General features: G+C 46.7%; 1 protein-coding gene across 1 annotated transcript in view; it reads left to right on the top strand.

Annotated features, from left to right (window-relative positions):
- LOC138292727 (cytochrome P450 2D15-like) overlaps nucleotides 1-21,016 on the top strand; it is a 496,310-nt gene that overhangs the window by 364,523 nt on the left and 110,771 nt on the right. The window contains exon 8 of the mRNA XM_069231465.1: nucleotides 5,721-5,862. Within this exon, the coding sequence (XP_069087566.1) occupies nucleotides 5,721-5,862 (142 nt within the window). The remainder of the gene's footprint in view (nucleotides 1-5,720; nucleotides 5,863-21,016) is intronic.

The following is a 21,016-nucleotide window of genomic DNA, read 5'->3' as shown; positions in this document are numbered from 1 at the left end:
GGGAACGCCTTCCTTGCATCTCATTAACGCAAGGAAGGCGTTCACGCAAAAAAATGACGCTATTTGCCCATACTTTGGCGCTAGACACGTCTAACGCCAAAGTATAAATATGGCGTTAGTTTTGCGCCAAATTTGCGTCGAAAAAAACGACGCTAATTCGGCGCAAACGGAGTATAAATACGGGCCTTAATTTCACTTTTTCGGGTTGTGTACATAAATGCACTTTTGCCCGATAGGTGAAAAGTCGGGTTAGGAGTTTACAACGCGATCAGCTCTAACATGAGCAAACGCGAGACCAGTTGCATTGTTTTTTTTACTGTAAGGTAATGGGATGTAGTCGTTAAGGAAGCTAGAGTGGGGCAATTGGATTTTGTAGTCTATTTATCCGGAGACTGAAGGTAAGCCTGAAGTCGGTGGACCTTTCATCTGGTTCAAGACGATTGACAACGCAAAATGAATATGTGTTCATTGTGATTTTTTCACGAAGGATATTCTCAAATTACATTTATTGTAGCATGTTTTTAGAAAAAAATTTTTTTTGTATATTTGTTGGAAGAACTGTCTGAAATTTGTAGAGAGGCGAGTCTCCGTAGAGTGTGACTTAGTAGGACATCGTGAAAGTGCCTAGACGAGTACGGCCACTGACAGACTACCTTACCATAGTACTAATTTCAAACAGAGACGTTATTCAGCTGAAAACACTAGTGCTCAGTGTTATGCATTTCTTCATTACATCAAAGGGAAAGTTTCCAATGTCTCTAATGTGAGGGTAAAAGTCATTGATTCCCAAAACTGCAGATACGTTGAGCTACTTAGCGCTGATATCATTCTAGTGCCACTTTTAGTTTTTGCTTGTACAGTGTCTGGGTGACACATTTTTTTTTCAATGCGTATTTTGTCACGCTGCTGTTTCTCTAGCCTCTTAATTGTGCAATGGGTGGAGAGTGGATTCCAGTTGCAAGTTGCATCTTGTGAGCGTTGCTTTTTCACGCCAAGGCTGTGCTTACCAGTAAAAAGACAATGTTGGGAGGTAAGTTTGTAGGCGGTTAAGTTAAATAACGTGCAGCCCTTTTCCCAGTGGGGATGCATTTTAAAGTCTAATTGTATTTAGTAGGTATAGAATTGGAAGGCAGACAATCGCATTGTACCGCAAGGATTAAAAAGCATGAGCCTCTCCTTGTGGGCCTAAAACCTACTTCCTTATTCAGGTGCTAGTCGTACGCTTGCTAGTAAAACAGATATTTGAAGGGAGCAAATCTAGCTTGTTACTGGTGTTGCAGGGTGCTCCTTACTGGAGCTGCTGTCCACCTAAACTTGGGAACCACCCAGAGTTCTCTCTGCTTTTTGTGCATGTTTCTACATATATAGATATTTGTGTATGTCCAATCTTTTTCTTGAAAAAATTTAATTTTTCAGTTGACAGAAGGGGAGATGTAGTGTTTTGCATGATTGCGAATGTAACCTTTCTGACTCCCCGCAGACCCCGTATCAGTGTGACGTAATCAGTAGAATAAAATGTAATGAAAGCTTGGTTTAGAATGTTGGGATTCATATGTAGATGCAGAGAAATGAAGACGTGTGATTTACAGCTCTGTGTGTGGCCTAGTCATTGCGGGTACCAGACTAGGGAAGATACTACACATAAGAGAAAGCATTCATGGATATAGTAATAACTCGATAAAGTTGCACAGTGAACTTAAACGAAAGGCACAAAGGGGGATGCTGTTATGGGACTTTCAGAGACAAATGGACTTCTCTTTCACCTAAAGAAAATGACAAGTATATTGTGAACACTGCTTATAGGGCAGTAGCAAGCATACTGTAAGGCTCAGCCTAGTGCTGAATCTAAAGCTTGTGGATAAAGCCTCCCAATAGGGTACAGTGATGCAGAAGATGTAGGTGTGGGGCAGAGAGGGGAATTGGAGGATTTATTATGAGCAGGTGTGAGAGTAGGAGCTAAAGGAGAGGCTGAAATGCTCAGTTACAACCCCAGAGTCCAAAAAAGGACTTGGTGTGCACAGCCAAAAGAAATGAGAGGCTAATTTTGGAATGCACAACAAACATGGGTGTGCATGGGATTGTCAAGTCCCAGCCAATTGCATACTTTCCTTCTGAGAACACAACTGTACTGCAGCACATGCATAATGGGAGTTTAGGGCCCATATTTATACTTTTTGACGCACAACTGCGCGAACGCAGTTGTGCGTCAAAAATTTTACTGCCGGCTAACGCCATTCCAACGCGCCATGCGGGCGCCTTATTTATGGAATGACGTTAGCCGGCACTGCGGACTGGTGTGCGTCAAAAAAAATGACTCACACCAGGCAGCGCCGGCGTATGGGAAAATGGGGGTTGTGCGTCAAAAAATGGGGCAAGTCAGGTCTGAGGCAAAATTCAGGCCTCAAACCGGATTTGCGCCATTTTTTTTGACGCCCAACCTCCATTGACATGACTCCTGTCTTAGCAAAGACAGGAGTCATGCCCCCTTGCCCAATGGCCAAGCCCAGGGGACTTATGTCCCCTGGGCATGGTCATTGGGCATAGTGGCATGTAGGGGGGCCCAAATCAGGCCACCCTATGCCACAAAAAAAATCTGAAAAAAATACTTACCCTAACTTACCTTTACTTCCCTGGGATGGGTCCCTCCATCCTTGGGTGTCCTCCTGGGGTGGGCAAGGATGGCAGGGGGTGTCCCTGGGGGCAGGGGAGGGCACCTCTGGGCTCCTTCCGATCCCACAGGTCCCTTAACGCCTGCCCTGACCCAGGCGTTAAAAAACGGCACCCATCAGGCTGTGCGTCGTTTTTTAAGGCCCAGCCCCTCCTGTGCATCAAAATGACGTCAGAGTATAAATATGGGGCACAGGCCTTAAAGTCATTTTTTGGAAGGGAACGCCTACCTTGCATATAATTAACGCAAGGCTGGTTCCCCCTTCCAAAAAATGACGCACATGGTGGAATTTTGACGCCCGCGGGGTCGGACGTCAAAGTATAAATATGGGGCAGGGTTTGCGTTGATTGTGCGTCAACATTTTTGACGCACATTCGGCGCAAACAGAGTATAAATATGCCCCTAGGTTCTTTCCTAAACTCTGTTGCATATCCATTTCAAAAGATGGTCTTTTTCCTGTCCGGTCTGTGACCCCAGGCTAAGTCAGCCTATGCGTATTCTATCCTTTATGTCTAAGGGCAAGTAATTTTAACTTGAACAGTTTAAAAGACCCATCCTAATATATTTCAGAAAACAGACAAGCCATTCGCTTAAAAAATTTTTTTTTTACCCACACAAAAAAGAGAAAAATCCATATTAAGATATCACAAGAGGAACAATGTCACACAAAACATATCCTACTGCAGGCCAAAATAGAATTTACAGTTGCATCCAACTTTCTGTTGATGTGTAAGATGTAATATGGTTTAAAGCTGATAATGCAGCTATTAGTTCTCAATATTCTAAAGACACAAGCATCCACACAATAAGAATCGGAATGTTAATTTTGTATTGCACAATAACCACACCCTGACACTCAAAATTTGCTCACCTCAGATGTTTGTTTTCTTGCTAGAAAAACAGACATTTGAAAAGAGAAAATCTAGGGTGCCATTGGTGTTGCAGGGTGCTCCTTACTGGAGGTGCTCTCCACCTAAACTTGGGAACCACCCAGAGTTCTCTCTGCTTTTTGGCATACATATGTGTCACTCTAACCCTGAAAGGGTTTTGTTTTGACTTACACTGGGTGTTCCCTTGTTTCTGGACAAAGCTAAACCTCTCTGAAGAGCTATAATGACAGCGAAACACGTCAGGGGCTGCTTTTGCTCATTCTTTGTTTTACCAATCCAAAGCTGTAATACTGTGTCTGGAGTGGTGAAAGGCTTTTTAGGGCCGAGCCTGCGTTGCATGCGCTCGCGCATGCGTATCGCAGCGAGACGCTTTAGGGTTTAGAAAAGGGCTCGGAGCCCTGCCGACGTCACGTCAGTGTTTTTCATTTGTTCGTGGGCTTGCCTATTAAAATCTGCTTGCTTTCATTAGTCGAAGGCATGCATACGTCATGCCTTTTCCGGTGGCCAGCGCTCCTCAAGCGCATCGGCCAAGTACAGAAAACATGCAAGGCTCGCTGTTTTCTGTCCGGCTCGTGGACTACTTTTTCTCTAATTTACTAGCACGATTTTGCTTGGCAGAAGTCGAGCGCTTTACACAGTTAATTGCACTTTTTCGGGTTACGGACATAAATGCCCTTTTGTTGATAGGTGAAAAGTCGGGTTTGGAGTTTACACCGCTATCAGCTCTAACATGAGCAAACGCGAGACCCGTTGCATTGCAAATGCTTGTTTCATTTTTTTGAGCAAACAGGTCATTCAATTCAAGCTTTTAAAAAGAGACTATTTTTAGAGGTGACCCATGAGTTAGTGTTTTGTGTGTTTATCTAAACAGATTGTAGAAGCAGGTTCCCATTTTAGGTTATGCTGAATCATTTGTCAGTATTTTCTGTCTTAAAAGTCCACAGCTTTTTTTTTGTTTACACAAAGGTCATTCGAGGCAGCTTTGAAACAGAGACTATTTTTTTAGAGATGAGCCATGAGTCAGACATTTATGTGTCAAGAAAAAGTTATTGTTTTTATTTTGTTTTTGGAGCAATGAAGTCACCCAGGGCAGCTTTTGGGCAAATACAGAAGAGGCCTCCTCTCTTGCCGTTTTAAAAATAGCCATGAACTTAGTTATATTCCTTGCTGTTTAAAAAAAGGCCTAAATTCTTGTATGTGAAAACTTGCTACATTCTTTTAGGTTTCTTGCACAGTTTCCAAAAATAGCTCTGAATTCATTTCAATTTCTTGCACACTTTAAAAGGGCCTCCTTTCATCTGTCTAAAAAAGTATTATACTTTTCTGCTTGTTGCACTGAAAACATTATGTTTAGTAAGCCCTGCTGGCGCATGTGCACACACACACGCACACACACTCATAGACACACATGCGTACAGATACATGCCTTCAAATTCATGATTCGCCTTTTCAAAAAGGCAATTGAACTCTCATGGTTCCCAGCTATGTGATTTCTGGTGCATTGGCTTATGGGATTGGTTTTGGGCCGATGTCACTACCAGGGTCTGGCTTCCTGGGCACTCCTGAGGTTAGAGGTCACAGGCGACATCCCTACCTGGTAACATGAGCCAGAAGTGATGTTGGCTCCGGGTTAGGGGTTACAGGTGACATCCCTGCCTGGTCACATGAGCCAGAAATGACATTGCAATTACTTCATTTCCAAAGGAGGGCTCTTCCGAGTTTTGGCTCATAGGTGGCATCGCTACCTGGCACATGAGCCAGAAGTGATGTCACCTCTGGGTTAGGGGTCACCGCCGACATCACAACCTGGTCACATGGGCCAGACGTGACATCACTTCTGGGTTAGGGGTCACTGGTGACATCACTGTCGGGTCACATGAGCCGGAAGTGATACCACTTCTGGGGAGGGACTTCCAGGGCATAACCACCTTTCATATTATTCAAACCACGCCTACTTTTGAGTTTGATGAAAGGTATCTCATTATACTACTGTGGTGCTTCTTGAGGAGATGTGTGCAGTTTTGTGAAAGGAGGAGCAAAGGACTGCATGTGAAACAACTCTCATTTTTCAATGTTATTCATTGATTGATCACACTGAGTGAAGTAATGCAACATATATTATTATCCATATTTGTATTTAACATGTCTGCTGTTACATTTAGGGTACCACACTCATGTTCAACCTGACGTCCATCCTCAAGGATGAGTCCATTTGGGAGAATCCATACCAGTTCTATCCAGAGCATTTCCTGGATGCTGATGGGCAGTTAATCAAACGAGATGCCTTTATGCCTTTTTCTGCAGGTAATATATAAGCATATGGCTATCTTGGTGTAACTTTGCGATGTTGAGTATGTACCAGGTGACTGTGCCTCTATAGCTCACATATACAGTTATGCTGTAAGGATGCATGTGTATATCTGTGCGTAGATGGGTAAATAACATCACATAAATTGTACAATTGATGGAAGATAAATCTACGCTAATAGAATGTAAACACCTCTAAAATTGAAGAGGGGGTAAGGTTGATGGGGTGTTATAGTGCCTGCAGCATGGAAAATTCTCAAAAATAAAGTTTTGAAATTAAGTTATAAACTAATTCTGATATCTCCCATCATTATCCTCACTAAATCTTAACTATCACCCATGCCATTACTTGTGTAAGGTGGAAAAAGAATGTGAAGGAGAGAGTCTAGTTAAAATATGGTGTGTGAGTCTGTCTGGATTAATTTTCTGTTTCTTCATTACTCTGATTTTGTCTCCCTAGTCCCAATTCTTGCATACGTTGGGTGGGCCTCATACAACCCTTCTTACCACCACTTTGCAAGCTTTCTACTGTTTCCATGATCTCTAGGAAGGGCATATACCTATGAGCCTCACATCTCCTTTACTCACTTCCTAGAATGATTTTTGGGATCAATTCTGTTTATTCCTTAGTGCAACACTGCTAGCCACCTACAACCCATAGAGTCTGCAGCGGTTGATGAAAGAGAGCATACATTTAACACAGGATTATGCCCACAACCCGGAGTCCATCAGTGTTGCAAGGAGTAATGGGGAAAAAGGGAAAACAAAGATTGTTAAGTCCCACCATTCAATCTCCACTCACCCTTCCTCCTCTATTATAGCTAGAGGGTCTGTAGTAAATTCTATAAGTGTGTGAGCGTAGCTAAAGAGCTACAGGTCACTTGTGGCTATATGTAGCTCTATGTTGGAGTCACATCAGTGTGGGGCAGTACATGCAGTACCTTCAGCGAGGCAGGGCAGGTAAGCTAATTTAATTCTGAAGAAAGGACTTGGATGATGGGCACCCATGTTGTAATCAAGGCCCTGTTGGTCCACCGCTAGGGACAGCTTCTCCATCCCCAATAGAAACCATAAATTGTGGAACCAGGCAGTATAGTCTGGTGTCTTCTCTGTGCCCCATATTTGTAAGATTACTTGATGCGCTGCACCAAGGGCAAGTGCCATCTGTTTCCCTTTTTGGGAGCCGAGCGGGCAGGTTAAGGGGCTGGGAAGGCCAAAGATGATATATGCTGGGAAATGGGGAATTTCCGTGTTAGTGCGTGATCAGTTGTCAAATATGCGCTCCCAGACCCATTCCAGTTTTGGGCAGGGCCACATGAGATGTAGCAGGGTGCCAGTATTCCAGCAGCCTTCCAGCACACTTTGGATGTGATTGAGTTCAATAATTGAAGCTGTGAAGGAGTAAAATACCATTCAGAAGTTATTTTGTAGGCCCTTTTGATGCTAGCTACACTGTGGGCTGAACATTGTGCTCTATAGCATATGTCCTCCCATTCTTTGTCCATCAGTTCTCTGCCTAATTCCGCCTCCCATCTAGATTGACGTGGCACCTAAGGCGGATGTGCCTGTGTACCCAAGAACGCATATATTTGTGAGACTAGGGGCTTATTGTCCTTCTTAAGGAACATCCTTTTATCGAATGGCCGAGGCTGAATGGTGGGTTGCAGCACCCAGTGGCCGAGCTGCAGGTATTGTAATCTATTAGCTTCCGCTAAGCCATACTCCACTTTTAGCATGGTCAATTGGTAAAATCCCTTGTGGGTCAAAAAGGCAGCCCTACTCTTTTACACCCTCCCTCCTGCCAGCAACAGAAATAATCAGGGCACATGCCTGGAGCAAAATCAGGATTAGCTTAGTTGGGGGTCAAGGGGGATGGAAAAGAGGACCGCAATGCTTTGATCGCTACTGCATCCGAAATTTCAGTCACATATGTGAGACCTGATAACTGCCTGGTCCATGAAGCACCAGTGTTTCTCTGAGAGTGAGCAGCTGCACTCCACCAAGAAACATAACTGGGCAGCTTGGAAGTATCGCCACAGGCAAAGTACTGCCAGTACCCTCTTCCGAGTTGGGCGGTTCATCAAAAGATTGGATAAGCAAGGTGATCTCTTGACCCAGATGAATTTGGAGATTATGTTTTGGAGGATCTGCAGGTTATTTTTCAGTGGGTTTAGGGAGAGCGTCTGAAAGTGGTACAGGATATGGGGTAAGATAGTCATTTTAATTGCCACAATCCAGCCCATCCATGATAGGCGGAGGTGACAGCATATTTCCAAATCAGACAGAATATAAGATGTAAGGGTGGAGTAGTTTAATGCAAGAGCTTGTGTTGTAGAGCAGGCCAGTCTAATCCCCAGGTAAGGAATATGGTTGGGTGGCCACATGAATGGGAGTCTATAGCGAAGGCTAGCTTCGTGAGACAGAGTCACTGCAAGGTTTAGAATTTGGGATTTTTGCATTTTCACTTTGATGCCTGACGTCAGCCAAAACATGTGAAGTTTGGTGACTAAGGCGGGGAGAGAGACCAATAGAGATGGCCAGTATCACCTCATCCGCATATGAGCTAATGAGATGGTGGTATTGGCCAAACGTTATCCCGGTGATGTTACGGTTGGCTCAGATCTATTGAGCAAAAGGTTCTATATACAGGGTGAAGAGGAGTGGGTACATGGGGCAATTCTGTCTTGCCCGCACTGTATTGGGAAGGGGCTGCAAAGACACCCCTGAATTTTTTCCTAAAGCCTAAATTGGGAGATGGTTGCAGAGTGGTAGGGCCAATGGACTCTGTCGAATGCCTTTTCAGTATCAAATTGATAGCAAGAGCACCTCTTTCTTGGATTTGTGGATCTTATCCAATAAGTGCAAAAAGCCCTTGGTATTATCTCCCGGCCTGCCTGGTCAGGGTCAACCAAACTGGGCATAAGGGGTTTGAAGCGATGGGCCAGAACACTGGTGAAGAGTTTGGCCTCAATGTTGAGCAAAGAGGTAGGCCTATAGGACCCACAGGAAGTAGGATCCTTGCCCTGTTTCAGGATCACAGTAATGCTGACTTCCAGCATGGTGTCAGTGAGGGAGCCTGTGTCGGCAAAGGAATTGAAGAGTCTCGTAAGGATGGGCGCCAGTTCTGGGCAAAAGGCCTTTCAGGGTCAACCAAACTGGGCATAAGGGGATTGAAGGCCTTTCAGAAGTGTGGGAAGAAGCCATCGGGGCCTGGAGCCTTTCCTGTTTTTGATTGAGCTATGGCCAAGACGACCTATTCTGTGCAGATGGGCTTGTCCAGAGCCTCCACTTCAGTGTATGGCAGGAGGGTGAGGTTGCAGCCATCCAGATAGTTGGTGCAATCTATAGGGTTGTCTGCAGAGGCTGTGGAGACGGTACAGTAAAACTGTTGAAAGGCAGCCGCTATCTGCGGGTCTGTGTGTGCTTCTTTGGTCAGGGAGCACCGGATGACTGCATGCATGGGTGAGAGCGCATAATCTATGTGCCAGCATCCGTCCACAGCGATTGCTCCCAAGGTAGAATTTATTTTTCATTTGGGCCATAGCTTATTCAGCCCTATCGAGATTAAGTCGCTTTCTCCAGTTCCCGCCAGGCTATGGGAGCCACGTGCATTTGTGTATTGTTTCCCATTCTAGTACTGTGTGTTGTCTTTTTTCTTTGAGGGTCCAGTTCTCCACCACTGAAATTGTGATGAATTCTTCCCATACCATAAGCTTTAGTGCTTCCCAGAAAGAGGAGAGTGACATTGAGTCATTGTCGTTAATGATAAGATAGTCTGTAATAAATTGATGCACAGCCTCTACTTTAGTGGGTGAGTGGAGCAGTGTGTCCCTCAGCCTCCAGCGAGAGGTCCTATATTAAGAAGAGTCAATGTGTGCTGTGAGCTCAATTGAAGTGTTGCGTGTCAGTTTAAAGAAGGCAGGTGGGTCAGAAAAAGATCTATCTTTTCCGAGCGGTGGAATAGAAAGTATAGTCTCATGAGTGAGGGTGGGTCGTATGCCATGCCTCGGTCAGGCGACAGTCCATCAGCCACTGAAGACATGAGTGTGAGAAGGCTCCCGTCTGATCTGACCTGTGGCTATATCTGTCAAGATCGTTGTCCATAACCAAGTTCAAGTCACCCCCTATTAGAATTGCGGTGTCAGGGGTGCATACGACAGGGACTAAGGCCTCCATGATGAACTTGTCTTGATGCTCATTTGGGGTGTAAATGGATGCTATTTTAAAGTGAAAGTTCCCAACCCGCATTCTATAGGCAAGGAGATGTCCCTCGATTTCAGCTACTTTAGATATTATTTCACCCTGGAAGCTCCTAGAGAATTAGACTAGCCACCTCCTCTCTCTTTGCTTGAGTAGAGGACCAAAATTGTTGAGAGAACTATCTGGAGTGCATCCTAGAGGTATTGTTAGTAAGTAGGTAAGTCTCCTGCAAGAGGCAGATATGACTCTCTGAGCGCCCCAGTAGGGAAAACACTGCAGATCATTTAGTGGAGTTATTCAGGCCTCGTACTTTGAGGCTCAATATATTAAGCTCCAGATGGGTTAGGAGGGTGGAAGCACGGAGCTGTGAAGTGGCATTGCTGGGGGCAAGGAGTCGACCAAGTGAGACCTGCACTGGAGCATATTCTGTGGTAGGCTTGATTGTCGTGAAAGAAGACCAGGCAATATGGAGGAGTATAAAGTGTATCAACAAAATCTAACATCTAACCAGATAAACCATTTATAAAACAAAGTCCTGAGTCAGGAATGCAGTACTACAGCGGGTAGGGCCTGCAGCATTAGGCAGTTCGGTAGTGGAGCATTTTCCGAGGGATCTCCCGCTGCCTCAGGCCCATTTATGTGGAGCTGACAGGATATAGTAGGACATCGAAGCATGCTGTTCCAGTAAGGTAGAGGTAATGTGTCTGGTTTATTTGTGCCCAAGGCCAGGCTGTCCAGGATAGATTGTCTTTCTTGAACCCGTTCTTCAGGGCTCGGTCGGTTGTGCTTTCTGCCTTTGTGGGGCCTTGGTGGGAGAACCCACCTGGGGAGGAGCGTGTTCCTTGACTAGAGGGATCATCAGCCATTCCCAGGACCTGACAAGCATCCTGCAGATGATAGTTGGTGCAGATGACCTTCCTGCAAAATATTAATCAGAAGGGGTGTTCCCATCAGTAAGACACTTCCTGATAGTGCTGGAATTCTGTGATCTGTTTGAACTCCCTGTGACTTTGTAGAGTGAGTACAGAAATGTCTTGAAATAGGCCGAGACTGTGGCTCCTGAAGTGAATGGGTTGCCCTAGCCATTCTTAGAATGTCTTCTTTGATCAGGAAGTTGTGTACACACATGAGAATGTTTGGTGGCCTGGAGCCGGTCCTCCGGAGAGGCTGTCTCTGGGTTCGTGATCTAGTTGTAAGTCTTTGTCCTCCTAGTCTAGGACTGAGCGAAAGAGAGCCAGGGAACATCCTTTAATGTCTGTGCTTTTGTTGCCTGAGGTGGCCCCCCTGATACGAATGTTGTTTCGGCAGAACCTGTTCTCAAAGTCCTCCGCTTGGGCCTGTAGAAAGTCTTGTTGTTCATGAAGGCACAGTATATCTTGACTCAGTAGCTCTACGTCCTCTTGTTGTATGTTCTCATATTCTTTCAGCCCAAAAACTCTCTCACCTATTGTGGTCATATCCGTTTGGAGGTCTCGTAGTTCCTGGGACAGACCTTTCAGGAGGTCCTGGAGGTCAGATTTCAAGGAGTTTAACAAGGAGGTCAAGAAGCCCCTTGTGACAGCGGCCAGTTCAGCTTCGGTGGGCCCTTCTGGGCTGTCATGAGTGGGTGGACTTGGCGAGTCTCCAGTTTCTTTATTGTGCGCCGGGGTTGAGCGGGACAGCATCTCATAAACGGACTGGTCTCTTTTGTGTTTCACCAAGACCATCATTATATGGGTGGAGGGTAGCGTGCCTTAACTAACCCTCCCTCTCTGAGATAATGCACTGGTAATGTAGATACTTAGGGGGTCATTCTGACCCTGGCGGTCCATGACCGCCATGGCGGAGGGCGGCGGAAGCACCGCCAACAGGCTGGCGGTGCTTCCTGGGCTATTCTGACCGCGGCGGTAAAGCCGCGGTCAGAAAAGGGGATCCGGCGGTTTCCCGCCGGTTTTCCCCTGGCCCAGGGAATCTGCCATGGCGGCGCTGCTTGCAGCACCGCCATGGGGATTCCGACCCCCTTCCCGCCAGCTTGTTTCTGGTGGTGTCCACCGCCAGAGCCAGGATGGCGGGAACGGGTGCCGTGGGGCCCCTGGGGGCCCCTGCACTGCCCATGCCAATGGCACGGGCAGTGCAGGGGCCCCCTAACAGGGCCCCATAAAGATTTTCACTGTCTGCATTGCAAACAGTGAAAATCGCGACGGGTGCCACTGCACCTGTCGCACCCCTGCAACTCCGCCGGCTCCATTCCGAGCCGGCTTCCTCGTTGCAGGGGCTTTCCCACTGGGCCGGCGGACGGCCTTTTGGCGGTCGCCCGCCGGCCCAGCGGGAAAGTTGGAATGACCGCCGCGGTCTTTTGACCGCGGTGCGGTCATTCGGCGGTAACCGCATGGCGGGCGGCGACTGCTGCCCGCCGCGGTCAGAATGACCGCCTTAGTCCACTAATACGTGTCTAATGACACACAGGTACCTCGGTCTCTGGAGAAGCTGTAGGGCTTGAAAAGGTAGAGGGGGGACAGCTGAAGCTTCTTGCTTTGGTCTAGAAGAGGCCAGGAGAAGGGCTTTTGTGCAAGCGGAGAGGTGGCAAAGTGACCCCTTCCTAACGAGTCCCTCCCACACCATCCAAAGTACCATTTGCTGGGTAAAATGAATGTGGTCCCCCGTGGCAGACCCAGTAGGGGGGGGGAGCAGTTGGTGGTAAGCAGCCCTGCCTGAAAGGTGTGTGTGAGATGGATTGCATTACACTGGGTACAATGTCGGGCGAGATGCCTTTAATGTTGGGGCCCACGTTCCTGCGCCCTGCTCAGTGAGGACTGTTAGCAAAGATCCACTCTACGGTGGGAGATCCGGGCCAGACCCTGCAGTGGTCAGGTGAGCCACTGGTAAGCAGTCAAGGGGGCATTAAGTTCAGGGAGGATGCCTGGTGCTTCGGCAGTGATGAAGAGCCCTATATCCCAAGTACAGAACGCTCACCAGCATGTAGAGCAGGGACAAAGAGGCTGGTCCATTGCCGTTCTGTTTAGGCCTAGTGAATTCCACACAACTTCCTATGTGGTAACCGGAGTATGGCATATTAGAGAATGAAAAAACCTGATCAGGTTGCTGTGATAGGCCCCGTGGAGCTGTCGGGTGCAGCCGACTGTCCTGCAGTGTGCCTGAGTAAGCCCACCCTTCTCAGAAGCACCACCATTTCAATGGCAAGGGACGGAGAGTGTGGGTGGTATTTAATGCACTTCACAGGACAATAGTAGGCCTTTTGGTCAGAAAGCCGGCCTGGCGGTGCCTGTGCACCTCACATTTGTTCCGCCGTCTCAGCGGGCTCCAGGGTAATCTGCGGGCATTCTGTGGCTTCAGCATTGTTTCTCAAGGGGCCCAGGTAAGGAAGCGCCGCCCAGGCTTCAGCGCCAGGCCCCTCATCTCATGTCCTCTTCAGGCTCCCAGCCCACTCCACATCCCTGGGACGGCATCCGAGTTGTTTGTAGTCCCCACATGTCTGCAGCTGTCAGGGGTACAAGATTATCTCTGCTGCTGGTCTCAAGGACTATTGAGCGACTTGTCTGCACCACTTCTTCCTGCCAATCACGAGGACCTCAGGTTCTGCTATTACAGTGAGGGGGCCGGCATGACAGTTTGCTTGGAGGTGGCATCATTGGCTGTGGGCAAGTGCAGGATACACAGGATTCACGATGTAGATCTCGTCTGTCTGTGATGGGTCCCCTCCGCGGGCCGCTTGGGAGAGGATCCGATGCTCCCAATATTGTCAAGATTGTGGGCCAGGCCGGATGATAAAGTAGGCTCACAGGAAGTGTGGGAAGGTTGTACATACTTGGATGAGAAAGAAAGAATCATAGTAATGAAGATCAGTAAGAAATCCAGATGAGGATGTACCCATGCTGTACCCTTTCATGTTAATTTGTTAAATGCCTTGACTTTGCTTGGTGCCAAAAAAAAAAAAAACTTTATTATCACACCAGTGATTGAGGAAACAAAAAAAGTGTCCATTTATGAAACCTTAGGCCATGATCTTTATAAAGAAGTTGCCTAAGAGAGACTACTTGACCCAAACCTCAATTTGATTCCCTAAGCCACATTTAGCTGCAATGGGAAATAAACGTGGAGGTAAGCACAGATGTACTTGTTTTGCAAATTTCCACAATGGAAACTCCAGCCAATTCTTTCCACGAGACGTCCATACCTAAGTAGATCAAGCAAGCACCAATCCTGTAAATTCCTTGCCAGCATTCCTATAGGCCAAAAGCGACGGCTGACTTAATCCATGATCCAAAAGAAGCTCTAAAAGATTGAGGGCCATATTTATACTTTTTGACGCAAAACTGCGCTAACGCAGTTTTGCGTCAAAAAAATTAGCGCCGGCTAACGCCATTTCGATGCGCCGTGCGGGCGTCAAATTTATACTTTGACGTACGGCGGCCCAACCAACAGGTGGGAGTCATTATTTCGTGACGCACACAGCGGCGTTACGTCGTAAAGGAAACCAACGTTAACACAACGCAAATCACTGTGGGTCGATTTACGACAGCGCAAACCGGAAAGCGTTGTTTTTCTTGACGCTATTGCGTCAGATATTAGCGCGAAAACTGCCCTTTCAGCAGAGGAGAGCCAAAATGGATCCCAGAAGTCAGTACAGACCCCAGGAGGATGACAGCAGACCAGGAACCAGCCAGGAGGATCCATACCGGAACCAGGACATTTTTAGAAAAAAAAGAAAGTGTCGCTTCAGTGCAGAGGAGCAGGAAATCCTGGTGAAAGAGGTGACGGAACACCAGCACCAATTGTTCATCACCTCTAAATTGCCACTCAGTAGGAGAGAGGCCATATGGAAACAAATTGTGGACAAGATCAACAGTGTGGCTGAAGAACGCAGAACAGTCACCGAGTGTAAGAAACGCTGGCATGACTGCAAACGTAGGACAAAAGAAAAAATGGCCAGGAACAGGAAGGCAGCAATGCAGACTGGAGGGGGGAGTCCAGCACAACAGGAGGCCCTGGACCACATGGAGGAGATGGTCGCAGCCGTCATCCCGGAGGAGATCATCACAGGGATTCAAGGACAGGACAGCGCAGACTACCACGAGACAACGCACATGCAGGGTAAGTCGCATGGGGAATTAAATTGCAATAATGGGGACTGTAAGCAGGGGGGGGGATACCTACTACACAATGCATGTAAGTCAGCACATATATGAAGTGGCATGGGTAAAGGGGCACGGCAAGGGGGCATGGCCAGCACAGACTGAATCTGGGGCACGACAAAATACAGCACCAACAACAGTCCCATGGGGCCATCCTGTAAGTACAACAATAGAGCCAAGGGAAAGCAGCAACAGGTGGGAAGGCCACTACGTCAAACTCACATCCAGGCACTTGTCTTGCAAAATCTATCCTACATCAACTAGGTCCCTATCAGTAATGCAGTAGCCAAAACAACAACTGCAATGTAACTGCCACAACAGTTGACAAGAACACCTCTCATCTCTGTGCAGCTATAGTACCAAATGGCAGGAACCTCCCCATGGAACATACATACCTAAATTAGGGGGTGAGGATGACATCTGCAACTATTCATAGAAATAATACAAAGGCACCAGTACACTCAAATGCCGAATGTCCATACTTGACACATACATAAGGCAAAGTAAACAGCAATAGGAGCCACACAGCACTAAGGACACACACATGCTGCATACGTCAGGGTCTCTCACGTGCCTGGCTAACAAGGCTACATCACTAATGTCATACTGCTCAGACAACAACATTGAGGAGGGGACACAGGCAACTGGTCACTCAAACACACCTGCACAGTCTGACAACCAAATAGAACCTTCATACGATAAACACGCCAATCCAATTAAACACGCATGACCCAACATCATCTTCAAACATCAACAATGTTTACATCCACACCACATCCTAACATTGACATGCATAGGATATGCCACGTCACTTGTACATTTCGGGCAATGGGAATAAAAAGTGTTTGGGGCAGGTCCTGAGAGGCAAGTGTGCTGCCAGGGCATTCACAACACCCACAGCCAGTCAAAGTGTAGTGTTGTAAGTGTAACGTATACTTTGCGCATTAGCTTCAGGCTTTAGGCCTTTGTGCACCTTGCCCAGAATGTACTTTTACTCATTTGCTCACATCTAAGAGCCTCAGAGCACTTTGCACTAAATGCTTTTTATTGGCCTTCCTATCAGTTCATTTAGCAAATAGCCAGTCCTACGGTGTTGTTAATTAGTCAAATCACACTGTTTTGCCTACTTCTGCACTGGAGTTTTCCAGAACATATTCACTCTGTGTCCCAGTCAAGGATACAGTCTGGTACATTGCCGATGGACGTGGTAGGGGTTAAGATTTGGCATTCCTGCGTAGGGACACTTTGTCATCACAATGACATATGACTCATAAAATCACTTCCTTGTCCCAAGACACGCAAGAGGGAGTTTCCAAACAGAGAACCACAACAAGACGCTGCCGGCCTTGCTGCAGATGCAGAACCAGATCACAGGCCATTGCCCTGATATGAGGGATGATGTCTCCCCAGTGATTCAGACAGGCAAGCTCCAAGCTTAACATGCTATGCTATAATAGAACAAGCAGAGGGATAGTAGAAACAGTTAGGCTGCATGATAGCTTTGTACAAATGTTTTACTCTCCTGCTGACTATTCAAATTCTAACAGTTTGTATTGTTTGGGTTATTGTGGCTCACACCTAAATATGTACAAGTCAGTTGTACAATGAAATCATCATATTAAACAAGTACTGTCTTTGTCATTTGTGAATGAGAACATACTGGAAAAGAGAGAATTGTGTAGGATCTGAGTGACCACGACTTCCCTGAGAAGTTCCAAAGATGTCATGCGCTCGGATGTCTAAACATTCCTTTGCTGTGGGAGACCAGAGGCACTGCTAGTTAGCCAGAGCAAAAATAAAGAATCAGGGTGACAGAGTTAATTACAAGTGTGTCAGACTTAGTCCGCCACACCATTAGCTATCCTGCTGCCTAGAAAGCCAGTAATCTCATGTAGGATAATGAGAGCCCACCCAACAAAATGTCCCTCCATAAGAATAGTTAAACACGGAGGGAGGAGTAGGACAAAAACATGCCCATTCCTAAATTTTGTCAAAGCAACACCTAGAGGCGATCAGGCAGACAAGTCTGATAGCTCCATATCATACATGTGACACACAGGTGGGCCATAGGCCTACAACAATGCCCATATGAAGGACAGCAGATACCAAAAAAAAAACAGAGCACAAAGTTAAGGCATCCAAAGGCTTGTATCTTAGTGCAAAATTGTCACAACACAGACACACTAATTGTACCCAGTTTCATTGCAGAGGAACATGGATCTCCTGACGATATGCCTGTCCCTGATTTCCCTGATGACATGGATGACGAGCCCATAAACATTCCACAGGAGACCATCCAAATGGTCCTTGAAAGCCTCCAAACCCCACCTTCAGTCACAAGGAGGAGCACAGAAGAAGAAGCCACCACAGGAGAACCACCCGCCACCCCAATTGTAAGACCTGCCAGCTCCAACACAGCTGAGGACTCTGACGACACTGGCACCAGCTTCGAAAGAACCGTCGTTGGGGTACAGCGGGAGCTGGCCAAGGAGGTGCGGGTGGGGATGCAAACTATGGCAGCCAGCCTTGAGGGGGTGCGTTCGTGCATGATGTCTTCTGAGGATCAGGCAGCTGCTATGCAAACCCGAACATCTCTCTTGCAGGAACTTGTCAAAACACAGAAGGAAATCTGCACAGCTGTCATCCAGTTGACACAACAACTACAACTGCAATCCAGTCAACGTGTGCACGAATGCAACATAGAACCCCTCAGGGCCGACCTGGCTGCCTACCATCGTGATGTGGCTGCCATTCTCAAAAACCAGCAGGCCCTCCTTGCTGCAGTACTGCCCTTCATAACTCCACAGGGAGCAGCCCCCGGGATGTCTGCCTCCATGTCTTCTAACACTGAGGTGTGTGTTGCCCCTTCACAACCAACAACAACAAGGACAAACCAGGCAACACACACATCAGAAGAAGAAGACATGGAACAGATAACATTCACACGAAGAGTACCCGGAAGCACTAGTCCCTGCACCATGGCCTACTTTGACCAAGGTCCTACGTTTTGTCAAATGCCAGTCTCACTACAACTACACTCAATGACTGTTCTGCAATCCACTGTATGACTTGTCCCCATTGCCAGTGAATGTCTCTCTCCTACTATTTGCCAATTCCTGTCCCTCTGCACTGTCTGTGACATCACCCCAGCATGTCAGGAGCATCATCCACACCCCTTCTGTAGGATCACCATGTAAGAATGCACCAGAACGGACTCAGCAAACATGGTGAATGGACATTTTGCACTACAGCACCTATAAATAAATAGCACTTGCACACCTATTATGTCTCTGTGTTATTTCACACTTCAACTGTGCAGTACCTAACTCCAAAGTGCCTGTGTGGCAACCATGTTGATTCTCAATACTACTGTCCTGATTTCATGTATTCTGAAACATCTGTGCAGTGGCCAGGATTGCATCATAGCCTTACCATCTTGATGAAAATAACTGATAAAGGGACTAACCACACACAATCATGCTGTGTTGGACAGAATGATGCACCATCTATAGCTATTCTAGACAACTAATGGTGGCTGAGAAATGTAGGCACCATGCAATACTAAAATAAGAAATAATGCTGCAAAATGTAAGGAAACATTATCAAATTACACTGCATCAATCACCCTTACGGAGTATACTTCCATGAAGGAAAGTCATGCAGAATCAGTACACACATGATGTAGGTCAGCAATGAAAGCAACAAGACAAGAGTGTGAACAACTCCTCATCTACAAAGATCTCCCTGAACTTCACACTGCTGTCCGACCTCTCAATTTACCCACAATAACAAGTCTGGAAGCACTCTTTGTGAAGTAGGATACATACCAACACAAAACCTTGGTGATCAATGCACACTACCAATGGTGGGTCTCCCAAATGGTGGATACTTACCAAGTTAGCACACGGGTAGCTGGCATGTTAAACCTCAATTTCCTGGGGATGGCGAGCATAGGACACAAATGTCATACTAAAACATTCAACTACACTGATGTCAAGGCCATGATAAAGTAGCACCAAACGCATCATGTAAAGGGTTAACTATATATTTATTTCTATTGAGTAACACAAGAGGCAACTAAGGGAAAGGTAAACCTACACTAATCTAACCTGACTACTACTAACCCACAAGTGTCCCTAACTAACCTAAGCTAAACTGACTCTACACATGTAACGAAACGATCTAAACATCAACCCCCCACCCACCATTATGAGACAGGACACATGCAGGACAACACTTACTAACCTACACACATACTATACTATCCTAAACAAACATATATTTTTTTGTAATTTTTTGAATTTTTTTTGTTGTTTTTTTTTTTTTTTAACAGGAATCCCAACATTGCCCCCCACCCACCCACCCACACAAAAAATATAGATAGAAAGAATAAGGACCCCCCACCCTCTTCCCTAACACTAACTAAGCTAAATACCTATACTTACCTAATACTAATCCCCAAAACCCAACTAACAGTAGAAAATAGGAAAGAGGAGAGAGGGGAGGGGTAAAAGTTCTACAGGGCAAAAGTCCTACAGGTTCGCCCTCCGTAGTGTCCGCCTGATGGAGCGGACCCGCTTTTTAATATAGCCCATATCCTCCCTCAGGTTGTCCACCTTCTTGACGAGCTTGTCCATTTCTCTTGTTAATGCCAGAAAGGCAGCTGGGTCAACAGGAGGGTCTGAGGTTGTTTGTGTGCCGGCGGAGGTTGAGGTTGTGGCAGGAGTTGGTTGCCCACTGGACTGTCCTGGTATCACAACACGGCTGGGTCCAGGTCTGGAGGAAGAGCCAGGGTCTATTGTTCCCGACGTTGCTGGGGCCACTTGGGGAGACCTGGTGGATGTGGTGTTGGTGGCTGTTGGTGGCAATGTAGGGGGAGCCTGTGGTGTGGCCCACCACGCCCCGGAGGCCCGATCCGAATGATATTTGCGGGCCATCCTCCGGTACCCACACTGCACTTGCAGGATGTGCCTGTATCTCATGGCACGCCTCTCAAAATGGTTGCGATCTGCGGCACTCATGTTTGCAGCTGTGAAGAGAAAAGGCAAATATTTACCTTTGGAATTGCATTGGGTGGAATAGCACAATGGGTTATTTGTACATTACTAGAAATGTATTGGTTGCAGCAATTGTCACAACATAGTTCACTGAAAGGCTCAGAGGAAGTACATGTGAAGCATGCATACATAAGGCCATCTCACACCTAACATATCCATGTCTCTACGTGATGGATGACATCACCCTAGACTACTCATCCAAATTATACCTAAGGCATCTGACGTTATGGCTGCACCTCTTCCGCATACTGACTTCACTATATATGTCACTCTATGTGATAACTATCACAATCCTCACTCAATGCCATTTGTAATTAGTTGTGTGCTAATATTGAACCCATGGGCCATAACCGAATGTGTACACTAGGGGCCAGATGTAGGAAGATGGAAAATTGCGACTAGCAATTTGCAATGCAGAACGGTGTCTCCGACACCGTCTGCGAGTCGCTATGGGGTCGCTAAGACCCACCTCATTTACATCAATGAGGTGGGTTCCAAGTTGCACCCCCTTAGCAACTATGGGCACTCACGGGGATGGAGGCCTGCTGGGAACAGCAGACCTCCATGGCCGTGACTGCTTTTAAATAAAGCAGGTTATTTTTCCCCAAGTGTAGGCCGTTTACCTGAAAGGAAAACGAGCTGCACTTAGAAAAAAAAAAAAAATCTTCAATCTTGGATTATTTCAGGGCAGTTAGTGTTCCCTTGGACCTCTGGCTGTTTTGTACATGATGATTTTGGTCGACTCACAAAGGGGAAGAGTTC

This window comes from Pleurodeles waltl, chromosome 4_2 (assembly GCF_031143425.1).
Source record: "Pleurodeles waltl isolate 20211129_DDA chromosome 4_2, aPleWal1.hap1.20221129, whole genome shotgun sequence".
NCBI classification, from domain to species: domain Eukaryota; kingdom Metazoa; phylum Chordata; class Amphibia; order Caudata; family Salamandridae; genus Pleurodeles; species Pleurodeles waltl.
This window is presented reverse-complemented; position numbering and strand designations above follow the sequence as displayed.